Below are 21,590 nucleotides of genomic sequence, written 5' to 3'. Positions count from 1 at the left end.
TGGGCATATAGCTCAAAGTCCACAGTCCGGCCCAAGATGGAGTCCTGCTTTCAAGATGGCGCCTGTTCTGTCTGTTTGAAGAAAGTAGGGAAAATCATGAGACCATTCAGGTATGACCTAAATCAAATCCCTTATGATTATACAGTGGAAGTGAGAAATAGATTTAAGGGCCTAGATCTGATAGCTAGAGTGCCTGATTAACTATGGAATGAGGTTCGTGACACTGTACAGGAGACAGGGATCAAGACTATCCCCATGGAAAAGAAATGCAAAAAAGCAAAATGGCTGTCTGGGGAGGCCTTACAAATAGCTGTGAAAAGAAGAGAAGCGAAAAGCAAAGGAGAAAAGGAAAGATATAAACATCTGAATGCAGAGTTCCAAAGAATAGCAAGAAGAGATAAGAAAGCCTTCTTCAGCGATCAATGCAAAGAAATAGAAGAAAACAACAGAACGGGAAAGACTAGGGATCTCTTCAAGAAAATCAGAGATACCAAAGGAACATTTCATGCAAAGATTGGCTCAATAAAGGACAGAAATGGTATGGACCTAACAGAAGCAGAAGATATTAAGAAGAGGTGGCAAGAATACATAGAAGAACTGTACAAAAAAGATCTTCACGACACAGGTAATCATGATGGTGTGATCACTGACCTAGAGCCAGACATCCTGGAATGTGAAGTCAAGTGGGCCTTAGAAAGCATCACTACGAACAAAGCTAGTGGAGGTGATGGAATTCCAGTTGAGCTATTTCAAATCCTGGAAGATGATGCTGTGTAAGTGCTGCACTCAATATGCCAGCAAATTTGGAAAACTCAGCAGTGGCCACAGGACTGGAAAAGGTCAGCTTTCATTCCAATCCCAAAGAAAGGCAATGCCAAAGAATGCTCAAACTACCGCACAATTGCACTCATCTCACATGCTAGTAAAGTAATGCTCAAAATTCTCCAAGCCAGGCTTCAGCAATATGTGAACTGTGAACTTCCTGATGTTCAAGCTGGTTTTAGAAAAGGTAGAGGAACCAGAGATCAAATTGCCAACATCTGCTGGATCATGGAAAAAGCAAGAGAGTTCCAGAAAAACATCTATTTCTGCTTTATTGAATATGCCAAAGCCTTTGACTGTGTGGATCACAATAAACTGTGGAAAATTCTTCAAGAGATGGGAATACCAGACCACCTGATCTGCCTCTTGAGAAATTTGTATGCAGGTCAGGAAGCAACAGTTAGAACTGGACATGGAACAACAGACTGGTTCCAAATAGGAAAAGGAGTTCGTCAAGGCTGTATATTGTCACCCTGTTTATTTAACTTCTATGCAGAGTACATCATGAGAAACGCTGGACTGGAAGAAACACAAGCTGGAATCAAGATTGCTGGGAGAAATATCAATAACCTCAGATATGCAGATGACACTACCCTTATGGCAGAAAGTGAAGAAGAACTCAAAAGCCTCTTGATGAAAGTGAAAGTGGAGAGTGAAAAAGTGGGCTTAAAGCTCAACATTCAGAAAACAAAGATCATGGCATCCGGTCCCATCACTTCATGGGAAATAGATGGGGAAACAGTGTCAGACTTTATTTTTCTGGGCTCCAAAATCACTACAGATGGTGACTGCAGCCATGAAATTAAAAGAGGCTTACTCCTTGGAAGGAAAGTTATGACCAACCTAGATAGCATATGCAAAAGCAGAGACATTACTTTGCCAACAAAGGTTCGTCTAGTCAAGGCTATGGTTTTTCCTGTGGTCATGTATGGATGTGAGAGTTGGACTGTGAAGAAGGCTGAGCGCCAAAGAATTGATGCTTTTGAACTGTGGTGTTGGAGAAGACTCTTGAGAGTCCCTTGGACTGCAAGGAGATCCAACCAGTCCATTCTGAAGGAGATCAGCCCTGGGATTTCTTTGGAAGGAATGATGCTGAAGCTGAAACTCCAGTGCTTTGGCCACCTCATGCGAAGAGTTGACTCATTGGAAAAGACTCTGATGCTGGGAGGGATTGGGGGCAAGAGGAGAAGGGGACGACAGAGGATGAGATGGCTGGATGGCATCACTGACTGGATGGATGTAAGTCTCAGTGAACTCCGGGAGTTGGTGATGGACAGGGAGGCCTGGCGTGCTGCGATTCATGGGGTCTCAAAGAGTCAGACACGACTGAACGACTGATCTGATCTGATCTGAGTAACTTAAAAGGCAGGGAATAAACCTTTGGAGACTGAAATCTTCAACCTAGCTACGAGTTAACATAAAGGGCAGTTCCTGCCTGCCTCTGGGGATGATGGGAAACGAAATGTGCGTCAAATGACCTGACTCAAAACGGAAGGTTTACTCCGGCCGTATTACGGGAGAAGATAGGACCACTGGGAGAAGTCACAATGACAAGAGAGAATCAAAGAATCATTTAATCCAGTATGGAGGCGGAAATTATAGGAAAGAGAATAACCACGGACGACGATGCATCTAGATGGTAGAAACAGCGACCCTGCCCAGCAAGGCCAAAGACAATATTGACCTATCAAGATGGCGCGGGAGGTTATTCTCGGGAGGGCAAAAGCGGCGGTGATTACTCCGTTCCAAGATGGCGGTGGCGACGGAGGCTCGCGGAGGGGCGGAAAGCGCCGGGAGCGTCTTTGCCCTCCTCCAAGATGGCGGCCGCCGTGGGCGTTGTCCCTGGCTCCGCCCCGCGGCCTCCGCTCCGCCTCTCCCGCGTTCTTCCCCCCCGCCCTCTCGCTGTGGCCAGTCGGGGCGGTGGGGCTTACGAGAGGAGAGTGGATGCCCGGCACTTGACATGGCGGCAGCGGCGGCGATTGCGGCGTCGAAGGGGAATGGGGGCGGCGGGGGCCGTGCCGGGGCCGGCGAAGCCAGCAGCTCGCGGAGGAAGAAGGGCCCAGGGCCTCTGGCCACGGCATACCTGGTCATCTACAATGTGGTGATGACCGCGGGGTGAGACTGGGGTTTTTGAAGGCGGGGGAGAGCCTGGCCGGGGAGGGGGTTCTGCGGCCAGAGGAGCGGCCCGGCTCGGCCCGCCACGCGCAGCGCAGCCCCGGCGGCGGGAGTCCGGGCCCCGGGACTTGGGCGCTGAGGGCAACGAGGCTGGATCCTCCTCCCCTGTGCCTACCCAGGACTCTCGCCCGGGCCGGGGACCGAGCAAGTTCCCAGGCACCGGGTGTGCCCGGAGCTGGAGTTTCGAGGCTCCATGGGGGCTCGGGGAAGGCTGCCTAGGTGGTGGTTCGGAGGGCCTTGGGAGGACAGGTGGGCTGGCCGCACGTCCAGGTCTGGGGGGCGGTGTGCCGGGCGATCCTGCAGCGCGGAGAGCCCAGGCGGCAAGTCACGAATGGCGAGCTGTTCCCTCTAAAGGGAATGGAGGGAGCTGTGGTTGCAGAGTGACCATTTGTTTCCGCGGCTGTTTTCAAAATCCACGATGAGCTTTAATGTGAAAGGTGGTGTCAGAGCGTTCAAAGTTTTTGCCCAGTGACATGAGCAGTTCTGTGCTTTAGGTGAATTTAGACTTTATAGGTCCATGGGGTCGCTGGAGTCGAACCCGACTGAGCGACTTCACTTTCACTTTTCACTTTCGTGCATTGGAGAAGGAAATGGCAACCCACTCCAAGTGTTCTTGCCTGGAGAATCCCAGGGACGGGGGAGCCTGGCGGGCTGCCGTCTATGGGGTCGCACAGAGTAGGACACGACTGAAGCGACTAAGCAGCAGCAGCCGCAGACTTTATAGGATGGGTTGGAGCAGGCAGGACTCTAGAGATGGAAGGCAGAGTTACTGGGGAGGAGGGGAATAGACCCTGGAAACAGATTTTACCCTCTCTTGTTTCTTATTTCAGTCCATCCCTTGTCACAGCGAGTTTTGAGTTCTAGTTATGACACTGACTAGCTGTGTGACCTTGGATAAATCATTTAATTTCTCTAGACCTCCGTTTTTTCATCTGTAAAAACTAAAGAGTTGAGCTAGGCGCTCTCCAAGTTTCTCCAATTCTTTCATCTCCTGATTTTTGATCACAGGATCAGACGAATATATAGATTTTTAAATTGTATTCATTTGTAAAAAATTTTTTTTCATTTTATTTTGAAAATTTTCAAACATACAGAAAAGTTGAAAGAACTGTATAATGAACATCTAGTTTGATTTATTTTTAAACTAGATAATACAATGGCCAAATGCAAAATTGAAAATATATACAAGGGCATACAGTGAGAATCTACCCTCCTATCTTCCCTTTCACACAGGTTTCCTCCCTAGAAGGCAGTTAATTTTGTCTGTCTTTTAAGATACTGATACTAGCAAATTGTATAATCATACCCCACCCCTTTTTAAAAATACAAATTCTAATCTATTAGCATTTCAGCACCTTGCTTTTTCACACACACATATGCACAAAACGTATCTTGAGAAGATCATAGGGGCTTTATGACTATTGCTAGAAATAATATTGAAACCTAGGCTCAGAGAAGTTGTGACTTGCTTATCTTGTTTGAACTCACAGAACTTGTTAGTAGTAGTTCTGGGTCTAGAACCCATGTCTCTTGACTCAAAGACTAATGAAGAAATATCACATGCAAGCTTACTTTATCACATAAATGGTCACAGTGTTTTTAAAAGAATATTCAGGAGTGTTATGTGTGTGTTTATATATAAAAATTCTTGTCATATTAGTAAGGGCATTGTACTGAAGATAGATTTTTAAGATACATTGGGGAAGGTGAAACGAGTATTTTTAAACCATTAACATAGAGAATAGGGTGGTGGGTAAGAAATGGTATCTTAAACCAGGAAGACAAGTTGGGGGTATGAGAGTAAAGTAAGGTTTTTTCTAGGCCACTAATTGGTAAAGAATCTACCTGCAATGCAGGAGACCCGGTTTGATTCCTGGGTCCGGAAGATCCTCTGGAGCAGGAAATGACTACCCACTCCAGTATTCTTGCCTGGAGCATCCCGTGGACAGAGGAGCCTGGCAGGCTGCAGTCCATGGGATCGCGAGAGACACGACTTAGCAACTAAACCACCACCACCAATACTGAACCAGTAACACCATTAAGGAATTAATTTCTTTCTTTTTTTTTTTTTTACAAACTCTTGTTTGATGTCTTTGCATGATAGTTTCTAGAAATAACAGACCACATTCCCCATTGCCTAGTTAAGATTGTACACATAAATAAGTCTGTTAGCACCTTCAAGGAGACATACTTTAATAAAGGTGTACAACATTTCAGTATGGAACTTAACAAATAAAAAGCTACAAGATCTGAGAAATTTATTTTGGAGGAGAGTAGAACAAATGTGTGTTCAGAGCCATATGCCTAAATGCTTCCCTTTTGCATTTTGTATTGATCTGACTTTCTTTACTGAATTGATTTTGAGACTCTCAGCTTAAAAGCCTTTTATTCTTAAAAAAAAAAAAAAAAAAGCTATTTATTCATGTCATTTGTAGTCTTTTAAAAGAACGGCTTTTAAGGTACCAGTAAGATACTTACATATATAGTTTAAAACATCTTATCTTCACCCTGTTATTATTACAGACCCTTTAACTGCACAGGGCATTAAATTTTCCTGTAATAGTTTCTTTTGTCTTGTACTTTCTGGCACCTAATATAGCCGCTCAAGGACCAATTTAGCTTATTCCCTTCCTTTTGGCCTTGTTCTCAATAGGCAAGGTTGCCAAAAAGCCGAGCTCCAGATGGGTGAGGTGCCACTGTGCTTTTACAAAAGCACTCTTGGTAGGATGTTGCTGATGGTGCAGCATTTCTGTGCATTACATACAGCTTGGCATTTGAGGGTGATAATCCATAAATCCAGGACAGATTCTTGAGGTCACCTTTGGCAGTATCTGTCATTGCCATGTCTTTCTATTATAATCCTACTTAACTTTTTTTTTTTCCTGATTGCTCTTTTTCTTAGGTGGCTCGTTATAGCAGTTGGTCTGGTCAGAGCATACCTGGCTAAGGGTAGCTATCATAGCCTTTATTATTCCATTGAAAAGCCTTTGAAATTCTTCCAAACTGGAGCCTTATTGGAGGTGGGTCCTGAGATTTGTTGCTGTTGATTTCTATTGTTAAATTAAAAACAAGCTACTAAATAATACTGAAGTAGCCATGTTTCTTTTGGATTTGCTTTAAATGTTAAAAACTTGCCTCATAGTATGCTATGTATAATGTTGATGTCTGATTTATCTCTTTGACCAGGTAAAGTAGATCTCATTTAACTTGCATTACCTGGAATGTGTTTTACATTCAACTTCTATTGGAAATCAAATTAAACAAACTTATATTAGGATTAAAAAAGTTCCAGGAACATTCTAGGGAACTGCTAGCAAACTCGGATACTCTTGGGGCCTGGCATATAATGGGCACAGTGAAGTTGGTAAGTGTAGGATGTCAGGAGTGATAGATATAAAAAATAGTAGAGACTGTCTAGAAGCCTCCAAAAATTTTTTTAAAGAATAGTTTACTAATTTCCCTGTATTAAGGATAATGTATATATCCATTCCTGTCTTCTGGGTTAAGTACGTTAGGATTTTTGAGTGGCAAGTGACAGAAGCCCAATTCAAATTATTTTAAGCAAAAGGAAATTTATTGGCTTCCATAGTTGGTAAAGATATAGGGTTAGCTTACAAAATCAAAGGAACCAGCTCAGGAATGAGGAATGAGAACCAAGGATTTGATGTTGCAGACTCTCTTTCCATCTCTCATCTCTGCTTCCCTGTTTCTCTTTGAATATTGGTCTTAGGCTCTCCTGCACATTGCCTTCGCCACATGGTGGGAGAGAGCTTAGTTTTCTTAGCATCAGGGAAGGATTCTGGTTGGCCTTACTTAGAACAATTACTCTTGCCAGTGATGTGAGATACTTGATTGGTCAGATCTAGGGCACATCCTTCTGGCCAAGAAACTGTAGACTTTGTTGATGGAAAAAGGAAGATGAGATAGCTTTGGGCACACACAATAGCTGTCATAGTTCATTATGGTGAAAATTTTTCAGGTTGCAGAGCAGATCTGGTATTCAGTTTCATTTCACTTAGCCTCTAGGCCAAGCCCATCATGATGTTTGGAAGGATATTTAAGAAAAGACCATTTATCTCTATGAAATAAAATGTGTTACTTCCACCTCTCCCCTAATTTTTGAAAGCAGAAAGTTAACAGTTTTTGTTTTTTTTTCTCTCAGAAAGCAGAGAGATTTTGATACTGTCCTTCCTTATATATTTAAGGTAGATAGTACGATGTAGAGAGCCTCCAGCCTGAGCTTGAGTGCCTTATTCTAAGCATGCTAGTTTTACTAACTTACTTTGTGAATTTGGGTGTGTCATTTATCTCTTGTCTGCCTCTTTTTCTCATTTGTAGAATAATTAGGTGGAAGTGGATTTGTAAAGTTCCTTTCTACCCTAATAGTTTAAGGAAATTTTAGCAAATAGTTGAGGCCATATTTTAAACTTGGAGGCTGAAATTCTTTTGGAAAGAGGCAGTAGTAAATAAGTAGAACTTGTCTCCCGGACCTTTGGCCCACACAGTTCTCTAAAGCTACAGAGAAGCAAATTTGGAATCAAGACCATTAGAAACTGCCTCAGTGCTTGATACAGTAAGAAGTTGTACCCCATTGGAATAATGAAATAATTTAAAGGGGATTCTGTCTCTGTAAGACTTGGTAATATTAGAGGTATAATTTTTAAAATTTAAGAATATCTTAGGGAAAGTAGTGACCTTAAATAGTGTGATACAAAAATCCACTTAGGAACCAATTCTTAGCCTGGGAGGGATTAGCCCATTTATCCTTATAGAATTTTTAATAGGGATTTAAGAAAATACTTTGGAGTTTTGGTTTTATCTCTATTATCCCCAGTAAAAACCAATTTGGTGACAAATCCTAGATTTGATTCTGGAAAAGGTACTCTGCAAAATGAATGAAGACTCCCTGCAATGTGCAGTGTATTAGCTTTGTAGATGGCAGCGGTGGGAAGGGACCCCCTCAACTGGGGAGAAGAGATCAGGCTTGCTAGAACAGCGTTTCCTGAGCTGTCCATTAAGGAATGTTTTCTTGCCTACCCAGCCTAGATGGTATGATAATTACATGTGCTTTGTATTGTTTAGTTACAGATAAGTTGTCCTTTTGTGAATTATTAGTGCTTAATAATAAACCCTGTTTATAGGAGGAACAAATGTGTTCAGGGAGGTCAGCCACTCACTTGTACCTCTGTAAGAATATTCTGAATTATAATTTGTATGATTATTCCTTAGTAGGTTCTATGAGAGTTTGCTTTCAGAGGAAATAGACTTTACTTGTTCTCAAGAAACTTCGAATCTTCTCAGGAAAATATAACACTTTGCTTTTTAAAAAATTTAAAAACATTTACTAAGCATGTGTAAATGGACATGTAGTAATGTAATATAGAAAGACTTTCTGAGGAAATTAAATGAAGTTTTGCAAAATATGTACAAGATATATTGAGTTTGTGAAACAATAATGTAGCTTTTTAATAAAATAGAAATCCTAATTTTTTTCCCACATACTCATACAAGAATGTCTTGAGTAATTTTTATGGATAGTTTTCCAAAATATTCCACAGGTGATAGTTAAATAAGTATGTGCTTGAGTCACTGTGATGGGTACCATGGAGACTGAACCCTGGCTGATAAAGATATTAAAATTTTATTGAGTAGATAATTATGTTAGGACCGTTGGCTAGAGATTATAGAAACCTCCTTGACTGACTTCATCTGTAATAAGGGGAATTTGTTATAAATGTATAGTATGTCCCATGGACCCCAGTGGTGGGGCTGCATCTGGGACCTAGTAATGGCCTGGAATCAGGGACTGGAGCACCATTGGGGACCCAGGAGTTCTTGCTGTGTTTCTTTACCATGTTCTCTCTCTTTCTCTGAGTCTTCTCTTCCTGCAGACTGGTTTTTGTTTTTTTTTTTTTGGTTTCTTAGTCTATGTGGCAGACCATGGTAACAGAAAACTCCTGAGATTGTAGTTTCTGCAATCAAGAGAGCAGCTAATTAAAAGCAATCTTATTTGCATTTCCGTATTCCGAGTGAAGAGCCTAATTGTCCAGCTTAAATTAGGTACTTACTTCTGGTCCAGTCACCTATAGACAAGAGCAGGATCACATTAACCATATAGAAGTTGGAGGGAAGGGACAGTCTCTAGAAAAGTGGCTTTAGGCAGCAAGCCCAAGAAAGTGTGTACCAAAGTCATGAGACACAGTACAGTGAAGATAATGAGATATGAGATGATTTATAAGTTGATAGAAAGTAAAATGCTGATAACTTTGTGAGCCAAGAGATCAGTGTGTGAATAAATACATTGTTTCTTGAGTTGAATCTGGAGTAATCCTGGGAGTTAAATAACATAGGTAACAAAAGTATATTTTTTAAATGCCATTCATAGATAAATAAAAGATGGTATCTCCATACTGTAAAGTGAATGAATTACTGGTACTTGTTACAACATGGATGAATCTTGAAAACATGCTTTGTGAAAGAAGCTAGAAACAAAAGGCTATGTGTTTGATTCCATTTATATGAAATATCCAGAATAGGCAAATTCAAAGAGACAGAAAGTGAATTAATGGTTGCCAAGGGCTGTGACTGCTTATGGGTACAGGATTTCTTTTTAAGGTGATGAAAATGTTCTTGAATTAAATGGTGGTATGGTTGTACAACCTTAGAAACATAACTGAAAATCACTGAATTGTATACTCTAAGTGAATTTTGTGATATGTGAATTATATCTCAGTTTTTAAAATACCATTCATCTATAATGACCTATGGATAAATTTTCTTTTTACTTTATTCTTTTCTGAGGTGTCCATGATAGTCCTGGATAAGGAAGGACTCTCTTTCCTGTTGAGAACTGGGTTAAAATTAGAAATTGGTAGATTGATCCTACATTATGGCACTTTAAACTTATTTCTAACAGAATTTGGATTTCTAAATATATTTAGTTAACGTAAGACTGTAATTACCACAAAGACACTTTCAGGTACTTGTAATTGGATGTGCCTCTGTGATTGACAGTGAGGATTTCAATAAGGTAAGGACTGCTCTGCAGAGACATTCATTGTTTTTGCTAAATAGACCATCTTCCACACATGTCCATCAGTACATACACCATTTACCAGCCACTGTCCATCTTGGACTGTCTAATGGACCACAGGCACCCCTTTTCCTTCTTATTGTCTTCCAGATCCCTCTAATGCTTGGAACCCTCTTATCTACCAAAAAAAGAAAGAAAGAAAAAAGTTTCATTTGTTATCTTTTCTCTTGAGCTGATTTAGGGTTGGGTCTGAAATGGCCAAACTGGTTGGTTCTGGGGAAGGAAAGAAGACAGTTTTGTTGTTTTCTAAGTCCCATCTCTGTATTCTGCTCTGACTCTTATACCTCACCTCACAACTCTCCTCAGATCCTTTAATGAAACAGGAAACTGATTTGGATATTTCTCTGAAATACAGAAAATTCTTAAGAACTTGTAGTATCCTTAGGAAGAGGGCTCCAATCTTGTCTCCCTCCTGCGTTTTTGTCTTTTTCAACTACTGAGTTTTTTTTTTTTCCACAGAAATATTAGGTGATTGGTTTCTGTGATGTTACTAATACAGTCATACATTTTAGGCACATTATCTGTTAAGTTTGCTTTTCTGAACTCATCTGGGTACCTAACCATCACCTGTAATGTTTTTCTTCTTTGTGGAAACATGCTGATTTCTCAATAATGATTTTTAAAAGGAACTTCTGAAACAAGCTATATGCACATTTTAGACTACTTTTTTTCTGAGCCCTTGTTTTGAGACACCAGACCTCCTAGTCTTCTGAAGAGCAAGCAGAGCAAGTCATAGTGGAGCTACCTGACACAAACGGGAATGACAAGAAACCAGACAAACCAGCTTCAGAAACTGAAAACCAGAGGGGAACAGAACTTGGGTATAATTAATAAGTGTCACAACATCAGAAGGGAAGAGGGAGACTGTGGGAAACAGGAGTCCGCCCACACAGGCCTCACTGCTTAACAACTCAAGCAAATAGAAGCAAATTGATATGGTATTCAGAGAAGACAGGTAATGGCTGTAAAAAAGAGCATGCTGATTTTTTTTTTTTTTTAATAAAGAGAATGAAAATATCAATGGTTGCAGTTCAGGACAGGAAGGAGTGTGCAGTGCAGAAAAGTATGTAATATGTACTGAAGATTCAAGAAAGGCAGGAGTTCCTGGTTATGGTCTCAGATAAAATAGATTACAGAGCAGAGACCTTTGGTGGACTAGCTAATATGTAAATGATTATCAGTACCACAGAAAAAGCATACAGGAAAGTAGTGGAACTTAACAGACTAATAGTGTAGTAGAACCAAGATATCTAGAAAAGAGATTGAGAGTATCGAACCTGTCAAGATATATGGCTACCAGAAATAGAAAAGATTGGAAAGTATAATTCAAAAATAATCAGGAAAAATTCTAGAAAATTATTTGGAAGTGAAAGCCCCTCTCAGTGTGATTATTGAGAGTGTGTGGAGTAATACATAGGAGCTGTTTTTCAAGGGAAAACTCTTCCCTTCCTGAGTACCTGCTTGTTAAATTTTTAAACTTAAAATGAATATAAGTGATTTCTAACAGAAAAGAGAAAATCTTCAGATGTAATAGTAAAACAACTTGGAACCTTAGACTTTGAAAAATAAAAATATTCTTATGAAGCCAGGAGAATGCATAGGTCTCTGAATAAGAGACCATGCAGTTTCCTACAGATGGAGACATTTTGAAAACACTTACCAAAATAATAGAACTTTTAAAGAATCCCATCAAAAGGTTTCTAACTGATGTATAAATAAATAAAATTAATTCTTTAGACCGGCATTGTCCAGAAGAACTTTTGCAATGATAATACTTCAAATCTGTGCTATCTGTCCAATACACTAGCTACTGTTGAGTCCATGGGGTAGGTGAGACTGAGAAAATGACTTTCTAGTTTTATTTCCTTATAATTTAAACTGAAATAAGCTCTACTGCATTGGCAGCATAGCTTTAGACCGTGGTACAGATTGCAAGTCTTCCCTGTAGCTCAAATGGTAAAGAATCTGCCTGCAACTCAGGAGACCTGGGTTTGACCCCTGGGTCGGGAAGATCCTCTGGAGAAGGGAATGGCAGTCCACTCCAGTATTCTTGCCTGGAGAATCCCATGGACCGAGGAGCCTGGTGGCTACAGTCCGTAGAATCGAAGAGTCGGACACGATTGAGCAACTAACAGTACTACTACAGCAATAAGGGTGGAATGACCCAAACCTTCATTCCCAAGGAGTCCGAGTCCTTAGTCATTCTACCTCTGTTTGGTTTCTGTAAGTTTTTCATTAACCTTTACTATTGGAAATACTAACAGGTGCCTCATATCTGGCTTCTGTACATAGTCCACTTTGCCTCCATTCCCTATGGCAACGTGATCTCAATCAGGATCAACCATTCCATCCATCAGTAAACCCTGTTTTTGTTTATGTTCAGTAGCATAAATAAGGAGCCCAAAATGGCCAGGGGGCAGTCTAATCTTCCAGTTCAGTAGAACCATTGTTGTGTCACCTGGTGCAGCCAGTAACCTGTGGAGACTAAGATCTTTTAAACCAGTAGAGCTCAGCATTGCCAGAATGGAAAGCAAAAATTCTTCAGGTGAGTGAACAGGGGTAATAGTGAGAGTAGCCACTCCTGCTTCCTCCTCTGGATTCTTGGAACTTTGTAATCCGGTTGTGAGGAATACAGCATCTGTGATTCCAAGTGTAGACAGTGTCCTGTGAGGCAGAACCCCATTATCTGAAGGTAAGATTCCCCAATTGGCATTATAACTTAGTCTTCAGTAAAGCATTCTTCCTTTCAGCTAAGCCAGGCATTTCTGGTTGATGAGGTGTGTGGTAAGATCAGATGATTCAGTGGGCCTGAGCCCACTGAATGATGTATGGATTTCTTTTGCTGTGAAGTGTGTTCTTTGACCAAACACAGTACTGTTGAAATGCCATGATGGTGGATAAGGCACTCTGTGAATGTATAGATGGTAAGGCTGGCAGAGCCATTGTGGTCAAAGAAGGCAAACCATATCTAGAATATGTGTTTATTCCAGTAAGTACAAATATCTGCTCCCTCCTTGATGGACAAAGTCCAATGTAATCAACCTACCATCAGGGTGTATGCTATCCTCCTGGGAAATGGTATTTTATAGGGCATTTAATGTTGATCTCTGCTGTTAGCAGATTAGGCACTCAGCAGTAGGGTTAACCAGGTCTGCCTTGCTAAGAGGAAGTTCATGTTGCTGAGCCCATGCATAGCCTCCATTCTTGCTGCCATGGCCAATTTGTTCATGAGTCTATTGAGGAAACACTAGGGTGGCTGGGAAAAGAGGCTAATTGATATTAATAATGTATATCATTTTGTTCACTCTTATTAAGAGTCTCCTTTACAATGGATGCAGTTTGGTGAGCATTCATGTGAGATAGGCTTCCCTAATAGCTCAGTTGGTAAAGAATTCACCTGCAATGCAGGAGACCCCAGTTCGATTCCTGGGTCGGGAAGATCCACTGGAGAAGGGATAAGCTACGCATTCCAGTATTCTTGGGCTTCCCTTGTGGCTCAGATGGTAAAGAATCCGCCTGCAATGCAGGAAACCTGTGTTCGATCCCTGGGATGGAAAGATTCCCTGGAGGAGGGAAAGGCTACCCACTCCAGTGTTCTGGCCTAGAGAATTCCATGGGCTATTCAGGAATATATTGAATATCTTGTTCCTTGAATACCTTTGACTTCATCTTCTACCACCAGCCGGAGAAAACTGCTTTTAAAAGACTGGCCCGGTTGGATCAGGCCTATCCATATAATCTCTGTACCTGAAAGTCCACTGACTTCAGACTTCTAACTACATTTGCAAAATTCCTACCCTGTGGTTCCTTGTTTAGTGTTTGATTGGATAATTTAGGAACAGGAATCTCACGGGAATCATCTTTACTATTCTACCACAGTTGGAATGAAGAGGGAACTTAACTGAAATAAAGATATCTCAAAATTGAGTAATTTGTTCACTCTGCACATTCTGTTCTGTAAGCATTATAGCATTTTCAGCTGGCATAGTTAGTTGAAAAGGATTTCAGTGCAATAGTGTTATAACTGCAAAAGCAATGAAACTGATTGAAAATATGAAACAGACTTGAGATTCCTGTTCAGACTTTAGGTTAATGGCAACACATGTAATGTAGGAATCTCATTCAATTTCTTTAATATAACTACTTTAATAGTATTTTATATTGCCTTTGTTTGAATCACTTTCATCCTAAAAGTATTCCCAGTCTATTACATAACCACGTTATCACATCATCTTGGTATTTTCTTTGGTTTTTTTTTTTTTGTCTAGTCCATATTCTTTTCCTTGTCTTACCATTCAAAGTATATCGTCTCCAAGTTCTTTTTACAGACTAGGCACAGGTTATATGTCTCAATGGGATTTCAAGTGAGAAGGATACGTTTTTGGTGATACTTTCCTACTGCCCTATCCTGGGACATTATCTAGGGGATTATTTTGACATCACACAAATAAATAAGACCTAACTTGATTTGTGATAATGTTTATGCTTCCTCATTTCCTCTACTTTGTTATTTACTTGCTGTCATTATTCTAACTTCAGTTAAGATTCTTTCCCTATGTTCATTATTGTTTTAATACTGTTTCTGTTCTAGTGCTGGCCTGTGCCTCTGCTCTGTTATTTTCCTATTCTTGCCCAAAGTGCTTTCTGATACTCTTATTTTTAAATCCAAACATATTAATCATAAGTTGATACCTGTATCTGAGTGCTTCATTATGTCATTGTGTCCCCAAGCATTTATATGTGGAAATACACGTTTTTTTAAATAAACAACTTTCTTCTGATTCCTAATTAACATATCAGTTAGGATGTTGTTTATTTGTTTTCATTTTTATATAGGTGAGTTATACCATCTCTGAATTATATAATAAAGAAGGCAGTATAAAATATGTGATTAAAAGGGAGAGGTTGGGTCTCATGTGACTAAGATCTGTTGTGTCACACAAAGAAGATATGAGTGGCCTTAAGGGTTATATGTCCTTTTCTGCAGTGTCCCTGTTGTGAATCAGCAGCCTGGCTGTCTTGCCACATACATGAATAGAGTAGGTTTTCTGTCTAGGCATTATCATCTGTTACGTCTCAAAGGATGCTGGTTGCTCATCTTTCATTCCATTTCATTTTAATCAGCATGTAGCTTAGTTTTCCTTGATCTTGCAACAGGAGGTTCAGCTTATCTTGTAATATTCACACATTTGAGATTCTTAGTAGTGTTTTCTTTTGAAAAATGTAAGATTTGAAGTTTAGTAATTCTTTTGTTCTCTTATCAGTTATCAACAAATTTGTGCAGCTTGATTTTTTTTTTTTTAATCCAAGCCACCCTCTGCCCCACTGTCTTCAAAAAAGACTTAGCAGAATAGTAGACTTGAGTACAGAATCTTACTAGGCATGTTGTAGATAAAGTTAAGTCTTGTCAAGTTATAGTTTTTTCAGATATAACTAATGTACAGTGAAATGATAGAAAATGCAGTAGACTAGAAATAAAATCTAGGTTCTTGATCCTGAATATCACTTACTACCTTGTTTAAGTTGGACAACTTTTCTAAGTCTTTGTTTTTTCATCTGGAAATAGAGGTATATGTCCTGCCCATCTGCCAGGGTTATTATAGTTTCAAACAACACAATGACAGCTACAGAAATGTTAATTCTAAAATGCACTGCAATAGTTGTTAGTCTTATTGTCCAGAAAAACTTTGGTCATTAAATCAATCTTATAGATGGCTTCAAATTACTTTAGTATTACCACCCAGGTTAAGGTGCTAGATACAGGATGAATTAGAAGGGGATTTGGAAAAACCTAATTGGCTGGTTAGATGGCCATTGAGGTAGAGAGGAGATAGCAGTCTCGTCTATGCACTGGAAATAAAAAACTGGGGAAGATGTGCCAGAAGCATTGGCAGGACTCGGAAACTTGCTTGATTTGGGGGTGAGGGAAAGGAAAGAGCAGTTGAATTGAGAGTGGGAGGTTGGTGAAGAGGCAGGTAGGTATGAAAGAAAGAGAGGGTGAACTATCTGTTGAAGCGTGCCAATCTAGCTTTAGATGTCCAAAGGAATGTGGGGCTGGAGTTCAAAGAAATCTGGGATTAGAGATTAGATGGGGCCCAGGGGTGGAGCTTTGTAGAATGAATGTCTGTGCTGAAGGGCCTGCCAGGCAAGGAAGGTGTCTTCTGATTCTGTGCTCCACAGTCTGTGACAGTTCCGTACAGTGTGGCTCAGGGGACTTGGACACTACTGCTCTTGCTAGTTTCTGTCTTACAAAAGAAGTCACTGCCATCTGCTAAGCTATAGGGTGAGATGTACTCCCTAGCAAATCCTCCACAGATAAATAAACTAAAAATGAACAAAAAACTGAATAAGAATTTGCATTTTGTTAAATACCCTGTAATGAAGTTTAAAAATAGAATGTTCATTTTTAAAATTCAATACTGCTGGCAGACACTGCTCTATTCTGAGTGAAGGCTAATTTGTATGAAATAAAGCTATTAATATAATATTCTTTACTAATTCTCTTTCCCCCCTTTTTTCTCTCCAGATTTTACACTGTGCAATAGGTAAGTATAGAACCCCCCCACCTGCTACTTAGATACTGTGAATTCTGCTTTTTTTTTTTAAAGTCATAAATGATAGGTTGATTAGATTCTTACTGAACATTAAAAAAACTAAACTTGAATGATTATTTATAAAATTGCTTAGGCTCTTGGCTTCTAAAGTCATAGGTACTATTTAGATGTTCATTGAACATTTTATTAAATGCCATGGCTATTTTTCTGTGTCATTTTAAAAAGGTTTCTCCTACCTTCTGAATAAAGGATAAATAGAGAAACACTAACATATTTATAACCATGTGACTTGGAGTGCTAGACTTTGTTGAAAGCCCTCTTTGATTACTTAAATGTTATGTTCTCTGCCTTATCTCTTAAAATGGAGTACTGTGTATATTGCCTACCTCATAGATGAATATTTAATGTATGTGAGAGGGATTGGAAAGTACAAAGGGTTATACAAATGTGAAGGATTTTTACTAAAAGCAGATGCAGTGTGTTTCCCTTTGGGAGAATGGGGAAGGTTATCAAATTCTGCTGTAGAACTGAGGCAAAGCTTCTAGTCTCGCGTGGCTAGACTCCTCTCAGCAGAAATCAATTTTGGAAAGTTGATAGACCCTGCGGAGTAAGCCCATGGTGGTTGCTGTCTGTATATTTGGATTTCTTACTCCAAGGGAGGATTCAAAGTTGATAACTCATTGAGAAGCACCAAAGGTCTGAAAACTCCAAAACTGTGCACTCAAACCATTAGGGCCCTGGTCAACATAATTGATAAATGAAATGGGCATTTATTATATTTGGGGCTCTGAGGAATTCAGAGATGAGGAGACTTACAGTTTAGGTGGAAACCGAGCAAGCTCTCCACCGTGGGCCGTAAAGGGATCACTCTGATACCTGGACTCCATTACTTTTAAAGAAGACAGATATCTTCTTTATAAAGAATTGCACCTCAGTTATTTTCTCACTAGAAGGAGGTCTGCAATCAGGAGTTTCTGAAATGATTTGCAGAATTTTGTATGAAGGTGTCTATGTTTATTTGGGAAGGTAGGTAGCATTCATAGCTTTCATAGATTCTCAGAGTGAGTATGTGATTCAGAAGGTTAAGAAAGACTGCTTTAGCACCTTTAAGCAAGAGATTTGAAAGGAGCTTGGAGACTCATTTATTTTCAAATGGTCTGAGCTTTACCAGAGAAGTTAAGGGACCTGGACCAGGTCACATGGTCACTAAACGGTACAGCCTCACTTGGGACCTGGCCAGTCTAAGCCAGAGCCCACCTGCCTGACTATTTTATGATGATTGGGTTTCAGCTGGTGTATAGTCTTTGGTACGTTCTCTTTTTAGTCCTTTATCTATAGTTTTGAGACAAAAAATGTGTCCCTTCTTAAATGCTTAAATTTGCAGATTGGGGATTATATTCAGCCAGACAGAGTTCTGGAACCACTTCAGCCCTCTCCACGTGACTCAGCCCTGTTCCCCAACTCTCTTAACCTTCAGCTGCCTCTGTGTAAAGCTCTTAGATGTGTGTTTTGCATATTTTAGTATTTTAATTATTATTTAACTGTATTTTAATACCCAAATCTCTTGCGTCTCTCTTATAATATATTCTCAGGCCTCTTTATAAAATTTCTACTCCTAGAAATAAGATTTTGGGCAAGTATATTTATTCATTCACACCAGGAACTTGATTGAATGCCTCCCAGATGGGGCAAGACACTGATGGGTAGTGGGAGTAGGGAGGTAAATAGGCACAGACTTGGGCTCAGGAGGCCCACAGTCAGATGGCCCCCCTCGGCGCTTCTGTAATGGGATGCACTCCGAGGACTAGCATCTATGTCACACTCTGCGCTGACGGTTCATTGACCCGTGTCCCTAGGTCTTCGTGTGGTGCATGACACACAGGAGATACTTTAAAATTCCTTCTTATTTTCTCAAGAACCTTGTTCTATCAGTGAGTCTGTCTCTTGCATCATCACCCTTTGTCATCTGCCTTTTCCATCTCAGCTCACAAGAATGTTCCATCCTGAAAATAATTGTTAACCTCACCTTTGACCCTTCCTTCCCCGCTTGTTCCTGTATAATTCCTCTGCATCCCTTTGACCAGGCTCATCAATGCTGCACCCTCTCCCTTACCCACACTTTCATAGCCAGGTGGTCATCAGGTTTGCTCAGTTCTGTTTTCTAAATAGTTCTGAGTCTCCTGTTTTTTCCAGTCCTATTCAGGACCTGAGTATGTCTTATCTGGATTTCCATATGGATCTCCCTGAACTTGTAGGCTTATGATATTAATATTAGTAATAATAACAGCGATTAATATTAATATATTAATATTATTAATAATATAATAAGTGTTTACTGTGTCCCAGTGCTTTACATTTATTATTTGTTTACTTCTCAATTTACAGTTGACAAGACTGAGGCGTAGAAGGTTTTATATCTCTCCAAGGTTCATGTAGCTAATAAGCCCTAGAGCTAGAAGTTGAACCTATGGCTGTGTGGCTTCAAGTCTGCTTACATCTCTCAAGGGATTTAGTTAAAAGATAATTCTGAGCATGTCACTTGTGTGCCTAAAACCCTTCACTGGTTTAAACTTCTTCATGATTTGGACCCTGCCCTCCTCTCTAGCCTTACCTGTGTCCCTGCCTCCCACCCCATGCTTCAGCAACCCTGACCTCATGGTATCCCACACCCGGCCCACTCCCCCACACACCCCCCAATAAGCCATGCCGCTGCGCTTTTCTTACCTCTGCTCTGTGCCCAGGCTTTGTGCTCTGCCTGTAGTGGTAGCCCACCCTCTGCAGCAGGCAACTTCTCCTAGTAAACTCTCCTGCCACCCACTGGCTAGATTATATACCATTCTTCACTTTCCTCTAATACCCTGCAACTCTTTTATTGCACTTTCCACAATGTATTATGCCCTGTCACTGTACCTATATCTCTCACCAACATCACTGAATGTTTCTGAGAATGGGAACTGTTTCCTGTTTTCTGTGTCTTAGCGCTTAACAGTTTATGGCTCCTAATGGGAGCTCGGTGAACTTAATCCATCTTGGTGATCATAATGCTACTAAATTCTGGTGACATTTTCCAAAACTTGTTTCAAAATGTTTTCAGTTCCTTAAAATTCAATAAGAATAATCATAAATAGGCTGTTTTTAGCATTGGCCTAAAGGCAGTCCTTTATTATTATTATTATTTTTTTACTCATGATTTGAGTTTACTTTTGGAATGATGGTTTATTTTCCTGTGTCTTTCTGCAACTTCACTGTACCAGCTTGGTCTTTTAGAAACTTGTTTTAGAGCCTTGCGATGTCTTTAGTTTGCATATTGTTGATAAGAAATCTAGACCTCAGTCAGACCTGGGTTACTTACTAGCTGTGACTTTCAAGATGTCACAACTTCTGTGTGTCTTCCTTTCTTCATCAATAAAAGGAGGATAATAATACCCACCTCTAAGGTTATTGTGAAAATGAAATAGGACATGCCTGTAAAACATGCATGAGAAAATGGCAGCTATTAACAATACTAATGTCATAGAATATTAAAAGTTTTATTCTGTCCCTAATGTAATGTTCCATATTTAGATTAATATAACTTTTCCATATTCTGACTTTTCCTCAATTGCAGTTTCTGTGTAAGTGAGGACTTAAGGGCGGCCTATTCTTAGTATGGGTTGGAGTTGCCTGTTCATAGTTTTGACAGTGAAACAGTAAACTAAAATTCCACATGGGGGATTCATTTCTGTGATAAAGTCAAGCCTCTGTCTTTCCAAATGTGTTTCTATGTCCCAGATCCTGATAGTGCAGGAGCAAGATTTCTTTTGGTGAGGAGCAAATGATAGCCCATTTAAACACATGTTGAGGACATATATTTTTAAATTAAGGTATAATTGACATCTAACACTGTACTAGTTGCAGGTATACAACATAATGATTTTATATATGTATATGTTGTGAAATGACCACCACAGTAAGTTTAGTTAACGTCCATCACCTCGTATATTTACAGTATTTTTCTTGTAATAAGGACTTTTAAGGTCTGCTCTCTTGGCAACTTTCAAGTATTTGATAGAGTGTTACTGACTGTGGTGGCCATGCTATGTGTCATACGCCCAGGACTTACGTATGTTATAGCTCGAAGTTTGTGCCTTTTGCCCAGCTCCATTCATTCCCCCTGTCCCAGGCCCTGCCTTTGGCAACCGCCAGTCTGTTCTCTGTATCTGCGAGTTTGGGTTTTTTCCCTGGATTTCACATACAAGTGAGATCATACCGTGTCTTTTTCTGGGATAGTTATTTCTTAAATTCTGTGGTTGCAGCCCTCAGCTCAAGATTTGTAGTGCTTTTATTTGTGCAGTGTTTTTCTTTCTGGAAATGAGGATTTTAAACCCAGTTGGTACACATCTTTTACAAGGCTACAAAGAAGAGTTGTGGTTTTCTTAATCATGTGGTACAGTTTATATTGAAAGAAGTTACCTGCTTTTCTGTGTTTTGCTCGGATTAGATTGTGGAAGAGGCATATTGGATATGAGTGGTTCCCAGCTGACTCCAGAGTATGGTTACCTTACTTTGTTGGGATAGAAATTAGAGGTAGAGGGATAGGAACTGGTGACACTGGTAAGATGTGACATTGTGCGTTTGGTGAATCTTTGTGTTGAAACTTGTTCTTCGGTTGCTCAGTCATGTCTGACTTTGCAACCCCATGGACTGTAGCACGCCAGGATTCCCTGTCCTTCACCATCTCCCAGAGTTTGCTCAAACTCATGTCCATTGAGTCAGTGATACATCCAACCATCTCATCCTCTTTCATCCCCTTCTCTTCTTGCCTTCAATCTTTCCCAGTATCAGAGTCTTTTCTGATAAGTGTTGGAACTTATACTGTCAGTATAAATAACTTTAGAAGTTCTTGATTGAAAAACTGTAGAACAGGAGCTCAGTCATAGCCCAGAGGGTATTGTGTCTGAAGTTGA

General features: G+C 40.2%; 1 protein-coding gene across 1 annotated transcript in view; it reads left to right on the top strand.

Moving 5' to 3' along the window:
* Positions 1-2,708: 2,708 nt before the first annotated feature.
* Positions 2,709-21,590, top strand: part of HACD2 (3-hydroxyacyl-CoA dehydratase 2) — an 89,140-nt gene continuing 70,258 nt past the window's right edge. The window contains exons 1-3 of the mRNA XM_027535897.1: positions 2,709-2,937; positions 5,900-6,017; positions 16,617-16,635. Of these exons, the coding sequence (XP_027391698.1) occupies positions 2,783-2,937; positions 5,900-6,017; positions 16,617-16,635 (292 nt within the window). The 5' untranslated portion in view covers positions 2,709-2,782. The remainder of the gene's footprint in view (positions 2,938-5,899; positions 6,018-16,616; positions 16,636-21,590) is intronic.

The sequence above is a fragment of the Bos indicus x Bos taurus genome, chromosome 1 (genome assembly GCF_003369695.1).
Source record: "Bos indicus x Bos taurus breed Angus x Brahman F1 hybrid chromosome 1, Bos_hybrid_MaternalHap_v2.0, whole genome shotgun sequence".
Classification (NCBI taxonomy): Eukaryota; Metazoa; Chordata; class Mammalia; order Artiodactyla; family Bovidae; genus Bos; species Bos indicus x Bos taurus.
Note: the sequence above shows the minus strand (reverse complement) of the source record. Positions and strands in the feature narration are given on the sequence as shown.